Source organism: Dama dama, chromosome 6 (assembly GCF_033118175.1).
Source record: "Dama dama isolate Ldn47 chromosome 6, ASM3311817v1, whole genome shotgun sequence".
In the NCBI taxonomy this organism is placed as follows: domain Eukaryota; kingdom Metazoa; phylum Chordata; class Mammalia; order Artiodactyla; family Cervidae; genus Dama; species Dama dama.
In genome coordinates this window covers 24,658,915-24,679,785 of record NC_083686.1, presented here as the reverse complement: position 1 = coordinate 24,679,785, position 20,871 = coordinate 24,658,915, and the positions used below count along the sequence as shown (strand labels likewise).

At 43.3% G+C, this 20,871-nt stretch overlaps 1 protein-coding gene across 1 annotated transcript; it reads right to left on the bottom strand.

Annotated features, from left to right (window-relative positions):
- Positions 1 to 16,654: 16,654 nt before the first annotated feature.
- Positions 16,655 to 20,448, bottom strand: SOWAHB (sosondowah ankyrin repeat domain family member B). Its single transcript, XM_061145752.1, has one exon. It carries the CDS (start codon positions 20,235 to 20,237, stop codon positions 17,916 to 17,918), a length of 2,322 nt encoding a protein of 773 aa, XP_061001735.1. The 5' UTR covers positions 20,238 to 20,448; the 3' UTR covers positions 16,655 to 17,915.
- Positions 20,449 to 20,871: the final 423 nt, after the last annotated feature.

The window sequence follows — 20,871 nt, the reverse complement described above, 5'->3', positions numbered from 1 at the left end:
TGTTGTTGTTGTTCAACCTCATGTCCAACTCCTTGTGACCCCATGGACTGTAGCACATCAGGCTCCCCTGTCCTTCACTATCTCCCAGAGTTTGCTCAGATTCATGTCCATTGAGTGTGTGATGCTATCTAACTGTATCATCCTCTGCCACTCCCTTCTCCTTTTGCCTTCAGTCTTTTCCAGCATCACAGTCTTTTCCAATGAGTCAGTTCTTTGCATCAGGTGGCCAAAGGACATACTATACTGTATGCTAATCTACAGACCTTATTCAATTGTTGCCCATCCCCTAATGTCCTTTTGACAAGCATCTTGCAGAAATGGACCTCACTGTAACCTGCTCAGCACAAACACCACCCAGGAATCCAGAAAGACAGGCTGGCAGTGAACTCTCCTTCCATACCAAGGGGTCTGCATGGTGGACTTCTGTGGCTGCCTAAGGTAGTCTTCCTGTGACCAGACAAGAAAGCAAGAGTGTCCCAGAGGTCCAACCCAAACAAGGCTGGACTGTGGACCACTTTGTCAGTAACCCTACCTCTAGACCTCGTGCTGGGCCAGAAACATAAACCCCTATACATTTAAGCCATCGTAAGCCCCATCAAGAGTTTTGTTATTTATGGCCACAACATTCCTAACTGACGTAATCCTCTAAAAGTGGAAATACCAGATTTTTATACCTACGCATGCACACACAGACACACATTCAAACTGCTCTTAAAAGAAATGTAATGAATGAATTATGTCATTTGTGAGTGCACCTGTTTCCCCTCGGCATTTCTAATATATTTTATCACTTCAGCTTATTTGGATGACTGTAATAGGCATAACATCTTTCTTTACAACAAATCTCACAGGATCACAGGATTTTAGTTAGAGAAACCCTGATTATCCCATCTAAACCCCTTCACAGTATGTACAATTTTAAGAAATGTGTTTATAAGTAACAGAAGTTGTCACAAAAGGGTGATGTAACAGCAAGGAGAATAAGCAGGTCAACTCAGGTAAAAAGGATTTCAGTTATATTGGGACTTCCCTGACATTCCAGTGGATAAGGCTCCATTCTTCCAATGCAAGGGTGCAGGTTTGATCCCTCGTCTAGAAACTGAAGATCCCACATGCTGTGCAGTGAGGACAAAGATTCTTTTAAAAAAAGTGTTTAAAAATATATTTACATCGATAAAGTTTTATTATGCATTATATTAATATATTAATATAGTGTGGTGGAGAGAATCAGATTCTTCGATAGCAGACTCCACCAATTTTATTGCCAGCTCTGCTGCTTGCTAAGGGTATAACTCCGAGCTAACAATTTGTCCTTTCTTTGTCTTAAGGTCTTCAACCATAAAGTGGGAATGATATAAGAGCAATTGGCAGCAAGATCCTCTATGACCCACCTCCCAGAACATTGGAAATAAAAGCAAAAATAAACAAATGGGACCTAATTAAACTTAAAAGGTTTTGCACAACAAAGGAAACTATAAGCAAGGTGAAAAGACAGCCTTCAGAATGGGAGAAAATAATAGCAAATGAAGAAACAGACAAAGGATTAATCTCAAAAATATACAAGCAACTCCTGCAGCTCAATTCCAGAAAAATAAATGACCCAATCAAAAAATGGGCCAAAGATCTAAACAGACATTTCTCCAAAGAAGACATACAGATGGCTAACAAACACATGAAAAGATGCTCAACATCACTCATTATCAGAGAAATGCAAATCAAAACCTCAGTGAGGTACCATTTCATGCCAGTCAGAATGGCTGCTATCCAAAAGTCTACAAGCAATAAATGCTGGAGAGGGTGTGGAGAAAAGGGAACCCTCTTACACTGTTGGTGGGAATGCAAACTAGTACAGCCACTATGGAGAACAGTGTGGAGATTCCTTAAAAAACTGGAAATAGAATTGCCATATGACCCAGCAATCCCACTCCTGGGCATACACACTGAGGAAACCAGATCTGAAAGAGATACGTGCACCCCAATGTTCATCGCAGCACTGTTTATAATAGCCAGGACATGGAAGCAACCTAGATGCCCATCAGCAGATGAATGGATAAGGAAGCTGTGGTACATATACACCATGGAATTTTACTCAGCCGTTAAAAAGAATTCATTTGAATCAGTTCTAATGAGATGGATAAAACTGGAGCCTATTATACAGAGTGAAGTAAGCCAGAAAGATAAACACCAATACAGTATACTAACGCATATATATGGAATTTAGAAAGATGGTAACGGTAACCCTATATGCAAGACAGAAAAAGAGACACAGATGTATAGAACAGACTTTTGGACTCTGTGGGAAAAGGCGAGGGTGGGATGATCTGAGAGAACAGCATCGAAACCTGTATATTATCAAGTGTGAAACAGATCGCCAGTCTAGGTTGGATGCATGAGACAACTGCTGAGGGCTAGTGCACTGGGATGACCCAGAGGGATGGGATGGGGAGGGAGGTGGGAGGGGCGTTCAGGATGGGGAACACATGTAAATCCATGGCTGATTCATGTCAATGTATGGCAAAAACCACTACAATATTGTAAAGTAATTAGCCTCCAACTAATAAAAATAATTGGGGGGGAAAAAAAAACAGCAATTGGTAGCCTCCTAAAGTTGTCATGAGAATTAAATAAATTAAGATGTGTATACATTTAGAACATGCTAGCTATTATTTTTTATTATTATTAGTGTGATATGCTAAGCCATATGCATTGCTTAGGTCATAGAAATGAAAATGAATTGTTATCCTGGCATTTATTGGCCTTGCTTGGAGAATCCACTGCAAGAGTTAATGAACTTTGGGCTCTGTCTTCCACTGGGTCTGAGGAGGCCTCAGCCTCCCTACCTTTCCATTGTTGGGAGGAGACTAGACCTCAGATCTTTGTATATGAGAACCGTTGAACCTGCAACTACAACAAAGGGAAGGCAGTTTATTTGGGGATGTTTTACTCCTGTTACCATGGAAATTGAACACTGTTCCAACCTTCTGTCCACATCCTCCAGTCTGAGTCACTACTGCTTAATAGACTTTTAAAGACATCAATAAATACCCTCAGAAGCATTTAAAAGTCTTAAACCAGGGCTTGAGGCTTTCTGCATCATCCCTCTTGTAATCTACACAGATTTTTCCTCTAGGACTTGTGAAATGTTGCAGCTCTACATTAATAAACAGAATGTCTATGCCTTTATCCACACCTTGAAAGGGAAGGGCCTGTGATCCAAGCATCAGTGTCCAGCTGAGGTGTTCATATCAGAAGCCAACAGAAATGCATTCTCAGTTACTCAAGGGCCCAGAAGATCTACCGCCTTTATATCATTTCTGTAAAAACTACTCTAAGGCACATTCAGCAAACAGAGGAATAAAGTAAACTTAATAATGAAAAAAGTGTGGCATAAAAAGCACCAGAGATGAACATTGGGACCAGTGAATTAAGGCCAAACAAGTATCACACGAGGTCAAAAAGTAACTGTGCAATTATTATCTGGGCTATTTGGGCAATGATGCACACTTTATGGATTGAAAGGAAGAAAGTAATAGTGATCCGTAGCAACTTAGTAGCTATAGACTTCCAGGAAAATTTCCTAGTCCACTTTGTAAATCTCATCTGCAATTGACAATAAACTAAGTAGTCAAGAATTGTTTGTTTTTGGTTGTGCCACGTGGTATGTGGGATCTTAGTCTCTGATCAGGGATCGAGCCCACATCACCTTCATTGGAAGTATGGAGCCTTAACAATTGGACCACCAGGGAAGTCCCAGTAATCAAGAATTTAAAGAAGTCAAATCAGTTTCTTACTTACATTTACTAAGCTGAAACTAATAGTCCTTCAATAGTAAATAAAATGTTACTTCTATCTTAATGGCTTTGGGTCAGATTACCCATCTTTCCCCACTGTCTCTAAAAAGAACACGTATGATGGAGAAAAATTGTATCAAAAGAACTCTGTTGATCTTACTCCCTAACCTTTGGGGATACCAAATGACATAATGGAAATAGCAGGTCATTCAGGCCAGGTAATCAGTACTGAGTCTACAAATTGTTAGCTGTGTGCATGCTAAGTCATTGCAGCCTTATCCAACTCTTTTCAACCCTATGGACTGTAACCTGTCAGGCTCCTCTGTCCATGGAATTCTCCAGGCAAGAATACTGGAGTGGGTTGCCATGCCTTCCTCTGACAAATCACTTTACTTCTCTTTGCTTCAGCAATTCTTGACTTATTCTTCATTCTTCCCAGGTGGCACTAGTGGTAAAGAATCTCTCTGCCAATGCAGGAGACACAAGAGATGCAGGTTCAATCCCTGGGTCGGGAAGATCCCCTGAGAAGGAAATGGCAACCCAATCCAATATTCTTGCCTGGGAAATCCTATGGCCAGAGGACGCTGGCGGGCTACTACACATGCACATACACATTCCTCATTCTGCTGCAAAGGGAGACAAAGGAGCTCTCCTGATTCCTTATAGTCTAGACTCTAGGGTGAGAGAAACAACTCTCAATAATCAATACTATCTAAAGTGATACATTGTTTGAACAATCAAAAACAATGAGAAGACTCCCACACCAGGAAAGGTTGAAGAAGTGGGATTGACATGGGATAGAATGTGGAGAACTTGAATCCTCGCTAACAAGGGACACGGCAATTACACTCATGTGTTTGTGGTTTTCTGTAGCTTCGTCAGTGGACTGATGTGTATGTGTGTAATTTGATCTTTATGATATTCTGGGGAATTATTTCCTTCATCTTTTTCCTAATGGAGAAATAGAGGTTCAGAGAAATTAAGTGATTTCCTCAAAAATAAACGGCAAGTTAGAAGTGGAGAGGCAGTGACAATAGCGGGGATGGTAGGAGGAAGGACCTCTGAAAAGTTGCTCTTCCATAAAAAGAGCACGAACACTGGCAATAACTGTCAAAGACAACTTTTACAGAACTCTGGAAACTGGCCAAAGGGGAGTATTTATTCATAAAAAATGGCTGAATGTCAGTAAACACAGTGCACTTTGTGGAATTTTAACTTGCCTCATTCCTTCCCCTTTTCCCCAGCTCTACAATAGCCTTGAAAACAAATGGCACCACATTCACAGTGAAAACCAGCATCTTGGCAGCCACTGGAAAGGGAGGAAGGGGGTTGGACTCCCTAGAAAACCATTCCGGGGAATTGTCATTATTTGACATGTCAGGCAGTTCCCTGGAAAACTCTAAGGACTTGTCTTTATTTGATCTGACTCAGAACAGCTTTTTCCACACGAACACTTGTCAAAAACAGTCAACAGCAGTTATTTAACATCACAGCTGCCTCAGGTAGTGACAACAGTTGAGACAAACAAGAAATTGACCCCCAAAATTAGAAAGAAAAGCTAGGGAATAAGATATCCACGGGGAGCTTTGAAAAGGTCCAACATATTTCTAGAAACCTAGAAGGATTCAAATGATAGGGTTGGGCTTGTGCTTCAGGAAAGACCTAAATAAATGGAAAGACATCTTATGTTCATAGATTGGAAATTTTAATATTGTTAAGATGGCAAGATTCTCCAAATCAATCAATAGATAATGCAATCCTATTTAAATCCCATGTGCCTTTTTTTTTTGGTTAAGGTTTTATTTGTTTGCTTTTATTTTATTTTTGGCTTTGAAGAGTCTTTAATGCTGCGAGTGGGCTTTCTCGCAGTTTTGGTGCTTGGGTTTCTCATTACGGGGGCTTCTCTTTGTCGTGGAGCACTAGGCTGCAAGTTGCACGGGCTTCAGTAGTTGGCTCATGGACTCTGGAGCACTGGCTCAGTAGTTGTCCACAGGCTTGGTTGCCTTGCTGATTATAGGATCTTCCCGGAGCACGGACTGAACCCTTGTCTCCTGCACTGGCAGGTGGATTCTTAACCACTGGACCACCAGGCCTTTTGTTTTCTTTGCAGAAATTTACAAACTTCCTAAAATTCATCTGGAAATTCCAGGGACCCAGAATAGCCAAAACATTCTTGCAAAAGAACAAAGTTAGAATCACACTGTCTAATTTTGGAAGTTATTGTAACACTCTAGTAATCTATTCAATGAGGTATTAGTGTAAAGATAGATGTATAGATCAGTGGAACGGAAGCTCGAATCTAGAAATCAATTATTACATTTCTGGTCAGCTGATTTCCACAAGGGTGCCAACACAATTTAGTAGAGAAAAGAATAGTCTTTTACATAAATGGTACTGGGACAACTGAATATTCGTGTGCAAAAGAATGAAGTTGGAACCCTATTTACGTTAGTCAGGATTCTCCAGAGAAAAAGAACCAATAGGATATACGCAGATGTATAGAAAGAGATTCATTATGAAGGACTGGTTCACAAGATTATGGAGGCCAAGCTGGAGGATGGCTGGAGGCCTAGGGAAGCCAGTGCTGCAGTTCTAGTCCAAACCTAAAGGACTAAAAACCAGGAAAGCTAATGTTGTAAGAATCCAAAGATCTGAGGGCTGCAGTGGCTGATAGTATAAGTCCAATCTGACTTCAAAGGTCCAAGAACTAGGAGTGCCAATGTCCAAGGGCATGAAAATATAGACATGCCTGCTTGAACAGAAGAGTAAATTTGCCCTTCCCTTTTTTTGTTGTTCTATTCAGGGCCTCGGTGGATTGAAAGACCCTCATCTGCTTTGGTGAGGGAGATCTTCTTTCCTCAGTGTATCGATTGAAATACTAATCTCTTCTGGATAAACCCTGATATTTCCACCCAGATAGGTTTACTAGCCATCTAGGCATCCCTTAGCCCAGTCGAGTTGACACATAAAATTCACTATCATGTCATATACAAAAGTTAACTCAATATCAGTCAAAGACCTAAATGTAAGATCTCAACTATAAAACTCTTAGAAGAAAACATAGGAGTAAACCTTCATGAGCAATGGCTTCTTCTTTTTTCTCTTGGCCATGCCATGTGGCTTGTGGGACATTAATTCCCTGACAAGGGATTGAACCCAGGTCCCCAGTAATGGAAGTGTGGAGTCCTAATCACTGGACTGCCAAAGAATTCCTAGCAATGGTTTCTTAAACACAATATTAAAAGTTTATCAACCAAAGAAAAAATAAATTGCACTTTGTCTAAACTTAGAACATTTTTGTTTCAAATGATATTATTAAGAAGTGAAAGATAACAACAGAATGGGAAAAAATATTTGGAACTTATATATCTGATAAGAAACTACTACCTAGAATATACCCTATAGACTGTAGCCTGCCAGGCTCCTCTGTCCATGGGATTCTTCAGGCAAGAATACTGGTGTGGGTTGCCATGGTCTCCTTCAAGATATCTTCCCAGCCCAGGGATCGAACCCAAGTCTCTTGTGTCTCCTGCATTAGCAGGCAGGTTCTTTACCACTGTAATTCTCCACACTTGTAATTATCATACAGTGCCTGAGGAAAGTAAAGCAAAGTTCTTCTTCAAACTTCAGTGCGCATAGTAATCACCAGAGCTTTTGGGTTGAGAGAGATTTCCCAGACCAGGCCCCAAAGATTGGCCTTTGTTAAATCTGGTGTGGAGTTCAGGCATCCATCATTTTTATCTAACAAGCAAAGTAATGATGCAGATGAGCCACAGACCACGTGTGAGAAGACCTGCTTTCCATCATCTTCCAAGGTCTTGACCTACTTCTAATTCAGAAGCGGCCAGCTGTAATGAGCTCTGCTATGAAAGATGAATTCTGCAAAATTCACCAAACTGTAATTTGGGGACATCAATGACCCCAAACTGGAAGGTTATTTTTTTTTAATTAATTTATTTTTTTATTTTTGACTGAATTGGGTCTTCATTCAGCACTGGGCATTCTGGATCTTCGTTATGTCATGCAGGACACTTCATTCTGGCCAAGGGGCCTTCTCTCTAACTGTGGCACAAGGGGTTCCGGAGGGAGTGCATGGTCTCAGTAGTTGCAATGGGCAGACTTTGTTGCCCTGCGGCATGTGGAATCCTAGTTGATCAAGGTTAATCAATGATATAACCCTCATCCCCTGCATTGGAAGCACAAAGTTTTAATCACTGGACCACCAGGAACGTGCCCAAATTGGAAGTTTTACAGAGCATGTCACCTTAGTCTGCTGTCCCTTGGACTGCAAGGAGATCCAACCAGTCCATCCTAAAGGAAATCAGTCCTGAATATTCAATGGAAGGACTGATGGTGAAGCTGAAACTCCAATACTTTTTGGCCACCTGATGTGAAGAACTGACTCACTGGAAAAGACCCTGATGCTGCGAAAGGTTGAAGGCAGGAGGAGAAGGGGATGACAGCGGATGAGATGGTTGCACGGCATCACTAACTCAATGAACATGAGTTTGAGTGGCCTGCGGGAGTTGGTGATGGACAGGGAGGCCTGGCGTGCTGCAGTCCATGGGGTCTCAAAGAGTCGGACACGACTGAGCTACTAAACTGAACTTAATTGAGGGAAAAATAGAGAAAATGCCTATGTTTTCAATTCAGACAAATGTCTTGTGTCTTGTCATCTTGTGACAATGATACAATAGGTGAGCAGTCACTTACCATTTCTAAACTGGCTCCTTTGATAAATTTAACATTAAAAAAAAAAAACAAGCTAAATAACTACTTTAAACCCTCTTTCCTAATTCTGAGAAATTTTGCTATTCAGTCACTGTTTAGAGTTAGACTTTGGATAAACAATGATAACATCTCATCCCCACTTCAGTGTAATTTTATCATCTTAAAACTTGGACAGTGCAGTGAGAATCTGGCTGTCTGGCAGGGACTCCTCTCTCCCAGAGATGCCCTTGAGGTGAGAAAGAGGGACATCCAAATATTCCATGTGATCACAATCCCAGTCCTGGCCAAGTACATGTTCGACTGCTTGGAGTCGGTGATGAAAGGAAAAGGAAATCTGTGCTGGAAGCTCTCACCTAATTCTAAAGGGAATTTCACTGCATTTGTAGCCAGCCCGGAGTTCTACTTCTCCAGCAGACGTGCAATTCAAGTGCAATGATTGGTCAAGTGTTAGACCCACAAAGAAGAGCTTGTAAGGGAAAAAAGAAAAGGCTTCAACAAAATCTGTTTACTGCAGTTAACTGTTAAATCTCTTAACTGCTCTGTTGCTTTTTTTTTTTTTTTTTTTTGGCTGCACTGGGTCTTAATTGTGGGATCTTTTAAAACTTTCATTTGAGGTATGTCGGATCTTTAGTTGCAGCATGTGAGATCTAGTTCCTTGACAAGGATGGAACCCAGGCCCCCCGCATTGGGGGCATGGAGTCTTAGCTACTGGACCACCGGTAAAAGTCTCGTCTTTTTTGCTGTTCTTGATACTTTTTTTTTTAACCACAAGCTAAAGTATTGGTCCATGCATGCAGGTCCACCTCTTCCCAGCCCCAGACAGTACCTCTACAAAGTTGGTAGGGTGGGGGGGTGTTGTTAGGGAGGAGATGGTGGGCAACAAACTACAGGGAATGCCAGGTCCTTTGAAAACTGACACCAGAGGGTCAGAGGCTCAAGATACATTTTTAAAACTCAAATGGCTTCTGGGATATACCTGTTGGATGGCACTTGCACCCTTATTTACCTGGCCAGGAGACAATCAGCCTCTGGCTATCCTTGGTCAGATCTGTCCCCTTCCCAGTTGTGGAGAACCCAGATTCTGCCTAGTAACGGGCCATTTGAGATTCCCATTGGTGGGGACCAATTTTATTTAATAATAATAATAACAACCCCCCCTATTACATTGCAAGATTAACTCTTGGTGAGCATCTAGGATAGATGTGGTTCCAAAAAAGGGATAATCAGTTATATTTTTAAATCCATGGCTGATTCATGTCCATGTATGACAAAAACCACTAAAATATTGTAAAGTAATTCGCCTCCAACTAATAAAAATAAATGGAAAAAAATAAATTTATGGTTTGAAATAAATTTAACAGAGAAAAGCTGCAAGAACTGTATAAAGAACTATTTACCCTTTACTCCCGTTCCATGTTAAGGTTTTACCATCTTTGCTTTGTACTTTCTTTTCTTTTTTTTTTTTTTTTTGATTAATAAGCTTTTTAAGAATAGCTTTAGATTTATAGGAAAATTCAACAGATAGCACATAGAGTTAAAATATCCCCCAACATAGTTTTCCATATTACATAGGTATAGTACATTTATTACAATTAATGAACCAACATTGATTTATTATCTGCAGTCTATAGTTTATTCAGATTTCCTTAGTTTTTACTTCCTTGCTCATGTCTCTTTAATTTGACTCAATCCCTTTGAAGTACAAAGTGGTAAATGTAAATGTAAGCTATTAAATTGCACCTGGGAAAATAGCCAAGAAATGAAAGGACCTCACAATTATTTTCAAAAAGATTTATCAGTACTATTATAGTGAGAAATGATCCGCATGTCAAAAAGTAGAGAAATAGCTAAGCAAACTATTATATATTAACGTGATATACCTCCTGGTCATTAAAAATGTAAGCTAAGAAAATTGCTTTAATATATGGAGTATGCTGTTAATGAGAACAGTGGAAGATAAAATATGCATGCTAGTTAGCATTAGTCAGTTAAAAGTAAATTAAGAGTAATTGATGGGATTGAAAATGATTAGAATTTACTACTCCCTAAAGTATATCTTTTGTAACTATGTTTGAATGTTTTTTATTATTATTAATAGAAAATAAAACTAGGAGCAAATTTCATCTTCAGGAAATTCTTTAAGTAAAAGATGCATACAATCAGGAAAAAAAAGCTTTTTGGATAACTATATTCCCTTCCCCATTCTTATGTTGAATGATAAAGTCATTCTAAAATATTCTCCCTAGCTATCAAAACAAACAAAAAACCCAGACCAGTGATACTGGTAGATCTAGCCCACTTTAGGTAATGATCAAGCATAGTATTGATAAATGTTCTTCAGTCATATCTGGCTCACACCTGTCTTATGTCTCCACCACCCCACAAGCAAACAGAACAATCACAGGTTTCAGATGGGTGGTAACAGGAGTACCCTCTTGTTTTCCTGCCATGAACAGAAGCAGGCAACCAGTTTCCTGGAGAGGGGACCTCCTGCCTGAAAAACAAAACCATTGCTTCAAGTCAAATGAATGCAAAGAATGATTTTTAAAATAATTTAAAACTTAATACCTTGAGGATCTAGTCCTATATGGAAAAGGAAATGACATTGAAGCAAAATCTGTTCTACAGATGAATTCTGAACTGCCCCAGTTTCAGCCATTTAAAGAGCTAAACTTTGACCTTGAACTCAGTATAAAATACCCAATTCAAATGGAAAAATAATTACATATTAAGCAATAAAATAGGCTGGAAGTTGCTATGCACAGTATAGCTTCATTTTTGTTATATATTCTGGAAGAATACACACCAAAATATCACCAGTGATTACCCTAAGGTAGTAAAATTAGGTAAGTTTTGGTTTTCTTGTTCTCTTTTATCTGTGTTATCTGATTTTTTTTTTACAATAAACATGTATCGTTTATATGATTTTAAAATTCTTTAAAGTATGAAATAGATGTAAAATTTATCAAACTCAACCTTTCATCAACTGACTTTAGTTCTGTGTATTTAAATGCAAAGATAATTGATATTTATAGTAATAATCACAAAGCATTATGGATCTTGTACGGCTTTTTGAAACCATAAATTACTTTGTATTTGGTTTTAGTGTTGAGTGTATTTAATTGTAGTTCAATTTTCTTAAACTATTAATTATGTGAAGTACATGTGAGAAATTCTTATGAAATAGAATAATTTATTATTCAAAGCAATCCATTTCCCATACCTACCAGATAATGGGAGTATTGTGGTACCTTGCCACATCACAAAATGTGACAATGTTTATGTAAACTTCCTATTGTGGTTTTGTTTTGTTTTTTAAGGAACACCAACCAGTTCATTACTGCAAATCCAATTTCCATCATAAGCCAGTATCTGGATGCTGTGGCTTTAAATTTATAAAGGATAAGGATTTTCTCTTCTTAACTCATAGAAAATAAAGACATAAGGAATTTTGAATCTGAGGAAAAATTGCCAAAGTGGAATTTGAGTCAGATGCTTACCACAATAAAGAGAAAACGTTAACTCTGGTAGAATAAAAACAGTTCTGTGCCCATGATCCGAGATTGCCAGGTGATACTAGCCCACCTGTCCTTTCACTCTGCTTTCCCAGGTGGTCTTAAAGAAGCTTTTAGCAGGAAAACACCTGGACCCAAGAGACCACAGAACATGTAAGGTGACACAGACATAAGGGACACAGAGCTATGGTAAGGTGGCACCTGATACAATGTCAGTCTGTGTTCTGTGTTTAGAGAACTAATCCTTTTCTCAAACGGTCACAGATCGCTCCTAGGATTAGTTTTCATGGTCACTTGGTCAGCTGCTTCATGCAGATGTCTTCCTTTATTAAGAATCTTGGATACATCTCAAACAAAAACAATAAATCTCATGGTGTAAGCATATAAACTGAATTGGTTTTATTTAAATAAATAAAGTTCTGTAAGAGTAACAGTTATGGTTTCAGAAAGTGTGATGGCAATAAAATACCTATTAATAGCTGTAAGATTTGGGAATATTCACTCTTCCCTGGTAGCTCAGTTGGTAAAGAATCCACCTGCAGTGCAGGAGATCCTGGTTCGATTCCTGGGTTGGGAAGATCTGCTGGAGAAGGGACAGGCTACCCACTCCAGTATTCTGGCATGGAGAATTTCATGGACTGTATAGAGTGTTGCAAAGAGTGAGACATTGAGTGACTTTCATTGTCTCTTCATTCTTTTCAAAAGGAGAAATAGAATACATGGAAGAATTAGACCCTCTAAAAACAGAATTCTGGCTTTGATGCCAACATGTAACTTCAAAAATATCTTTCTCCTTATTTGTCCTATCATTTTCTTGTTTGAGGCGTAATTTACATACAGTAATGCCTTAAAAAAAAGTCTTAAAAGTAGAAAAGAGGAGGCCAACTTGGGAGCTAGGAATCAAGAAGTGCTAGAGTAAAGAGGAAGAATATTTCAATACGTCAATAATTTTTAATTCAAATCAGTGAGGCTTCATCTTGACCAAGTTAGTGGAATTTTGGTAAAGTTTACTGCATGGTTGAATTTAGATATTTCAGATTTCCTGAGTGATGGTAGCTTTACATAGACACACACTTGACTCCCCATAAGCCTCAGCCCTTCAGACCTCTGCCTGGGTTTCTATTCCAGACTAAACCAGAGCTGTTAATTTGACTGGTGCTAATAATAGTTTACATGACTTCAATTAAAACCTAATTTTGTTTAATGACATACCATAATAGCTCATGATTGTTACACACAAGAGATAGTTGGACGGTCTTTTTCATTTGAAATGAGACATAAAAGCTCTTTTTATATCTGAAACAAGGAAAAGTGTTTGATTTTATCAGTAAATCTTATTCTTGTAGCACCTTTTTCATCAACTAGAGAATTGTCTTTAGCATAGATGGAAAATTTAAGTGAACAGTATATTTTGAATGGTGTTTAAAATAATAATAGCTAACATTTATTGAGGATTTACTATGTACCAGACATTTTCTAAAGACTTTGTGTTCATTCACTTGATCTTTAAATAATTAAAAAAAAACCTTAAAAATGAGAAAACCAAGAAGTTGAAGGTTGTCCAAGCCAGAACAGGAACCCAGGCACCCTAGCTCATTGCCACGACCCCAAATACTACACAATCTACCCTTTCATCACACATTTTTAATTGTTTGTTTGATGTCAGCAAACACAAGCACATACACTAATACTGCAGCGCTGTAACAGCCTATACCGAGACTGAATTTATACTCTTCGGTCAGTGCCAACTTGACCCTAGACCATCATCACAGTAATGAAGAGGTCTAATCACTGAACTAGGGCATTGAGATGAGAGGAAATGGAGAGATCCTTTTGGAGCCTACCTAATTTTTTCTGATTTTAATCAACTAAGGCAACCCCTCCAACTAAAATTTTCTTTGCTCACCTTAGACATTCAAACTCATTCACCTCATCCAGCTGACGGAGTCAACAATCCTATTTCCAATATGGAACTAAGACACTACAATAGCTTAACTGATCTCTGCTTCTAGTTTGTCTCCCTGGCTGCAGCAAGAGGAATCTTTTTTTTTTTTTTTTAACCCCAGTCTATACGTGTCTGCATTAAACTGTCAGTGGCTCCTCATTCCCTGGGTCAGTAGTTCTGAAACATAGACAGGAATTTATTGTGGTAATTGTTGTACAACTCTGTGAACATACTCAAAACCACTGAACTGTGTACTTTAATTAGGTGAATTGTATGGTATGTGAACTATTAAATATAGATCAAAGTTGTTACTTTAAAAATGTATTAAGAAAATCAAATCCTCTGGAAGTCATGGCATGCTGTGTGGAACATCCTGAAATGTTGAACCAAAAGCAGTTTTGCTAGCAGAAGATAACAGTAGAGTAGATATTACATATAAAACTCACCACTTTACAATTTTATGTACAAAAGAGCAAGTGGTTGAGCTAAGATTATCACCAGTTTCTAATGTTTGCCTCTAATAATAAATTTTTATTTGCTAAATTATTTTATTGCCTACCCCTATTTGCCAGCAAAGCAGCGTTAACATCAAAGGCAAGGAAAATCTGAAAGGGAAACTTCAAAATTGAGTACATCCTATACAGTACTTCAATTTATGTCTCTACTTACATGCTTTCAGATTAAGACATTAGGAAAGTTTCCATACTTGGAATTACACTAAGGTTTTCTGGAGGAGATTGGACAATCCTTGGCTTTCTGGAAAATGCCTATTTTTCTTTTTCTCTTTAATAGGCTTTTTTTTTTTTTTTAAATAGTTATTTATTTACTAATTTGACTGCTCCAGGTCTTAGTTGTGGCATGTGGGATCTCTAGTTGTGGCATGTGGAGTCTAGTTCCCAACCAGGGATCTAACCTGGGCTCCCTGCATTGGGAACATGGAGTCTCAGCCACTGAACTATCAGGGAATTCTCTAAAATGACTATTTGTCTTGACATACAAAATCGGGGAAGCCTGATGGCTCAGTGAATAAAGAATCTGCCTGCAATGCAGGAGACCTGGGTTCAGTCCCTAGGTTGGGAAGATCCCCTTGAGGAGGAAATAGCAACCCACCCTAGTATTCATGCCTGAAAAATTCCACAGACAGAGATGAGTCTGGTGGGCTGCAGTCCAAGGGGTCACAGGCTGGGACACGACTGAGCGACTAAGCGCACATACACACACATCATAAAATATCTTTTCCATCTTGACCTTAAATTCCCTTTCCATCCTCACCTCAGTCCACAGCACCTCAGGCTGCCACACAGCAGATGCCACATACCCCCCCAGTCATGAGCGGCTAAGTGTCCCCCAGACACATCCCTAAGCATTGCCTTCACGGAGGCGTTGGCCTCTGAGCTGTCCTCTGAAACACAATATCTCCAGGAAAGGAGCAAAAGGAATTCTAAGCTGAACGAATTCGGCACCAGGACAGAAACTTTGAGGGTAAGGGCATTTGCACTCTGATAGTTGTGGTGAGGCGTCAGTGTGGGGTGGTGGAAGGGAGAGGCTGATAGGAGATTGGCTCGGGCAGTCCTCCTAGTCTATGCTTTAAGACATGAGCAAAACAGTGACCCCATCAGGTCTGTGCTTTACTCTGCTCTCAAAACCCTCTCTGCCCCACCCTCTCCCCAGATACATGTTAACCACTTCAGAAAGTTGATCAGAGTCAGAGGTGTGATGTGTGGACAGAGGGACCTGATGGATCCTCATAAGCATGAACCTGGGACTGTGTTCTAACCATTGAGCAATCAGTCAGTGCTGTGCTATGAAATCACACGTGGCAGCCAGTCAAGAATGTGGTAGAACCAACACAGCTGGTTTCTGTGGAAAGCCAAGATCATTCACCTAAAGATGCCCGGCCTTCCAGCAGCCCGCCCTGATTTTCTTAGCCCAAAGGACTCTCTCCTCAGAAATTCTCTGGAGCACTTAATTTTGTACTTACGAAACTTTGAAAAAAAAATTTCTTCTTGCATTGCAGTGGTTTTGTCCTCATTGCTGGTAGCATCTTTTCGTTTTTCCCTTTGTCTCATTTCAAAAACTTATACCTAATATAATGGAAATTTAAAAGATACTTTGGGAGAAAGGTATGGTATAAATCAATCAGCAAATATTCTTGTTAGATTTTTAAGTTCAAGAGGGGAGAAGTCCTGTCCCACTCATCTTTATAAATCCCACAACACTAAGGAAAACATACTTGCTGAATAAATTGACATTGTAATAACAACATGGTAAAATAAAAACATTTCCTTGACTTTTAAAAGAAGGTGACATTTTTGTGATTTTTCCGCCCTTGGAGATCACCGGGTTTACTAGAGTATTCACATAAATGTTTATCTTTTATTTTTTAAAATTTCATTTCTCCTAAACATACACCTACCATCTGTGCCTATAGCTTTCTTGATTTGATTTGCTAAAGTTTCATCCCTAGTATAGGCCTTTTTGGAGAAAAGCAATCCTTAGGTTTATTTATTCTGCCTGTTTTTGTTTGTTTTCTAATAGAGCAGAAAGATATTTATTTCAGCAAAATTATAAAGTAAAACTACAAATAAACAAAAATATTTGACATTCACTGAGACACAGTTTCATAAAGAAGAAAGTTAATAGTAATCAGCATAAGAACAATAAACTACAAATATCTGTTGACATTTTAATGGGGGGAAGCCAGAAGAAACACAAAAATACGTTAAAAATACAACAACATTGCCACAGCACATAAAAATATCTCCATAAAAAATTAACTATTTCGATTTGGACACTTAATCTTGCAGCACTCTTTGAATTGACATTCTGAAATCTTGATGTCCTACTGCAGTTTATTAACTAGCCATTCTCTTATTCCATGGATTCACAGAGATCAGTCTCATCACAAATAAAAAGAGCACTTCCCATTAGAGACACAGCACTAACTCAAGGCTAATATTTAATCTTAATTGGCAATGAGTTTAGTACAAATAAAATTATATTTAGCAGCTTAGAGAATTCCTGGTGGGGATGCATTCACCTCACAACCCTTATTGCATCCCCAGAACAAAATCATTTCTCTTTTCATGAGTATGAATATTGGCCACTCAGACCCACTAAAAACTGATGCTAATTCTGCCATTTGTCACAGAAGGAATTTCCATAAAAGATGGTTTCAGTCACTATGCAAATGAGCCATACAGTTTTTACATTTGGAAAGTTCCCCTTAGTTTTTATTTATTTATTTTTTAAAGCAGGGCCTGAATGTCAGTCACAAATGGATCTTACCCAACTGCTTCTCTGAAAAGATTAATGAATCTTTTCTTGCACTGGCCACCAAAGGTTGCATTCAAAGGAAAACCTGAGGATGGGGTAGATGAATCTCTTGGCACAACTTCTACTTTCCAGTAATAATTTTATTGCACAAATCTGAATGCAAAAAAAAAAAAAAAAAAGAGAGAGAGAGGAAAAAAGAGGAGCCATCTGATTTCAAACCTGGTGCTTTTCCTCAGCCAAGATTTATTCTCCAAATGAATGGAAGCCAGAGAGCTCCTAGCCAGAGAGAGGATTTTGTTTGAACCTTCTCAGTTCCTTGAATTGCCTCTCTTCTTGTTAGACATCTGTTCCCTCTCTAGTCAAGGCCTGGGGTAGCTGCTTGGGAGAATAGCGTGGCCACCTGTGCCCAGGTGGCAAAGGAAGGGAAAGAACACCCAGGTTTAGGCACCTGACTCTTGTCTACATTCACCGTTAGAAAGCTTGGATGACCTTGAAGGCCCAGGATGCGCTGACACAGAATCCACGGAGGTAAACAAGCAGGCCATCTCACTTGACCTCTCAACCAACTCCTTGGCAATTTCCCCTCTCTCCCTGGATTCTCTCACTGACTAGCTCAAGGATGGGGTGTGGAGGCCATGTTGGAGACAGGGGCTCCCCTCAGTCACTGTCCTCTTCTCTTTCCCTCAGATTGGGGCATTTCTCATACTGGTTGGCCAGCTTCCATTTGGCGTGCTGACTTTTGAGGAGTGCAGCTAAGGAAGTCTTTCGAGTGACATGTCGAGATACTTCTCGGCTCTTGGCCTTCCTGGTGGGGGAAGAGCTACGAACCAACGAATAGGCGGGGAAAATGGGCTTGCCCCGTGGGGCTTCCAGTAGCTGCCATATTTCCCCAGAGGTATTACGGGTCAGATACTGCCAAGGCTTCTTCCCACTGCTGTCTCGGATGTTTACACGAGATGCCAGCCTTTGCACAAGCAATTTGATGATCCCCTGGTGGCCGTGAATGGCTGCAAGGTGCAGCGGGGTGTACCCACAGCTGGACTTCACATTCACATCAAGAGCAACCCCTGCTTTCTGTGCACTTGAGACCAAGTCCTGAAGGGCCCTGAGGGCACCGTGTTTGGCTATCCAGTGCAGGGCAGTGTACCCGGTCAAGAAGTCTTTGTGCAAAGCCAGCTGGGGGTCCTCCCAGAACAAACTCAACACCCGAATCCAAGAGCCACTGGCCAGCTTCACGATCCATTCATGCTCCCTGGCCTCGAGGGGGACGAGGGATGACTTGTGCTCAGAAGATTGGTGGGGGACCAAGGCTGTGGGCCTCTCCCCTCCAGGGGCCCACCAGCTGCGTGGATGATCGCGCTCGGAGGTGGCAGCCTTAATGTCGGCATGTGCTAGTGTCAATGCAGCATTAACCCTTGGGCTGGACATGGCTCCCACTCTGGAGGGTTTCCTGGCCCGGGGAGGGCGTCGGCTCCTTTTCATTAAGTCCTCCTCAAGGCACTCTTCATCAGAGGAGGACAATTTGGCTCTCCCCGCCCTAGAGCTTCTCCTTAGGGATCTCCTTAGTTTGGGAGCTGGCCAGGATAATGGTTGGGGGTCGCCTGCAGGACCATCAGCTCCTGTGGAGATCGGCTGAGAGGTGTGAGCATCTCCTACATTCCTGAGGCCCTGGGGGCTCCTGGTGGGCCTGGCCTCCTTTGGAGAAGGGGCCCCAGCTGGATTCCTGAGCCTTCTCCCAGCTGGGGCTCCCAGGGCCAGACGCAGCCCGTCTTCGGAACCTCCAGGGGACTCTCTGGGGCCGCTGCTGCTCTCCTCACTGCCGTGGCTCTCCTGTTCCACGAAGTCCTCCAAATCCTGGAGGGACAGCTGACATCGAATGCTACGAAAGATTGCCAGCGGAGAATCCCCGGACCAGGCTTCCGAAACAGTGGGAGCGACGAGAGACTGGGAGGGAGGAGGGGGGCCCAGGGGCGCTGACTCAGATTCCTGGACCCAGGAGCCCGGCTCCGAGGGCAGCCGAGCGAAGTCGTCCGGCAGCACCGACCAGGCTCGGACGGGGCCGTGGTCCCGGGCCTCGGGTACCTGGGGGTGTCTGGCTACCCACTCGCGAGTGCGCTGCTGCTGCTGCTGCAGAGTGGAGTAGGGCGCGGGGCCCGGGGTCACCGGCGCGGGCGGATCTCCTGGGGGACTGCGGCCGGACAAGACAGCGGGCGCTGCAGCAGCCTCGACGGTGGCAGGAGGCGAGCGCGGCGCGGCAGGCCCTGGCGGGGGCTCGGCGGGCGCACCTTCCCGCTGCGGCCTGGGAGCCCCGCGGTCGTCCTGGGCCGGCTTCTCCGCGGCGCCGGCGCTGGCCGGGAGCCCCGCCAGGCCGTTCTGGAGGCATTCCCAGCAGCAGCGGCCCTGCGTCTCCGCCGCCGCGCACCTGGCTCGGTCCTGAGCGGCCGCCGCCCCCGCGGCCGCGGGCACCGGCGCCCGATGTCCGGAGCGGCCCCTCGGCCTGCCGCCTCCCCGCGCCGCCTCCCGGGCTCCGCCCGCGGGGAGTCCATTGCAACCTGCGTCGGCGACCGGGGCTGCGGCACCTGCTGGCGCCTCCTCGCGCCGGATCCGCCTCCCCGGCTGCGGCGGCGGCGGCTGCTCCCCTCGGCGCGCGGGGAGCGGGGAGCGGGGCGCAGCTCCCCCTGCAGGGGCGGCGGCCGCGGGCGGGTCGCGGGGTCGCCGCAGCCCCTCCTCCTCCCCCACAAGGTCCCGGTACCTCCTCTTGAGCACCACGAACTTGGTGCCGTCGGGGTCCTGGCGCACTGCGGCGACCGAGTTGACGAAACCCTTGAAAAGCTCGCGGCGGCGCTGCTGCTGGCCGGGGGCCGCGTCGGGGTCGCGGAGGAAGCTCTTGAAGTGGCTCAGCAAGGCGGCGTTGGGCACCCGGCCCCCGGCCTGGCACAGGAAGTCCAGGAGCGCTTCCTGGCTCAGCTCCCGGGCCATCGCGGCCCCGTCGTCCCCCGGCCCCGAGGTGTCTGCGTCTCGCCCTCCCGGCGCTCGCCCGCGCCGGCGGAAACCCCGGCCTGGCGTGTGTCACCTGCGCCCAGAGTGGCGCCACCCGCCTCCATCAGCCGCGGCCTGCGGGCAGACCCAGAACGTGCCCGAGGCTGGCGGGCTCCCCCCGGCCACAGGCCCCGCGCGCCGCCCAGGTGGGAGAAGGCGGCTCCCTGGGCCGGCCCTGCGCGCCGCGCGCCGCGAGTCCCCGCGGCGAAAGTTCCCGGGATCGGCCGGAGCCGGCTTCACCTGCGCCCCGGCAACGCCTCCTCCCCGGCTCTGGGGGAAGGGCCCGGCCCGCCTCCTCCTGTCCCTCCGCCCTGTGAGGTCTCCCCCACCCCTGCCACCCATCCCCGATGAGTCAGGCGGGTCCGAACCGGGAAGAAAGCGCCATAGGTGAGGTGGCCGGCGAGCCAGCGCCGGCCACGAACCGCGCGGCCGGTCGCGCAGCCGCTCCCGGCCCGGGGCATGGAAGGCAGGTAGGCGACCCGCCACTCCTCTGGGTTTCGGCCACGTAGGAAACGAAAACAATAGGAGAGCTGTTTTCGCCCGCTCCTTTCTCAGCGTTAAGTCCCGGCTGAAG

Coding starts and splice junctions, on each gene's coding strand:
- SOWAHB (XM_061145752.1), bottom strand. CDS start 20,237: ATGGCCCGGGAGCTGAGCCAGGAAGCGCTCCTGGACTTCCTGTGCCAG.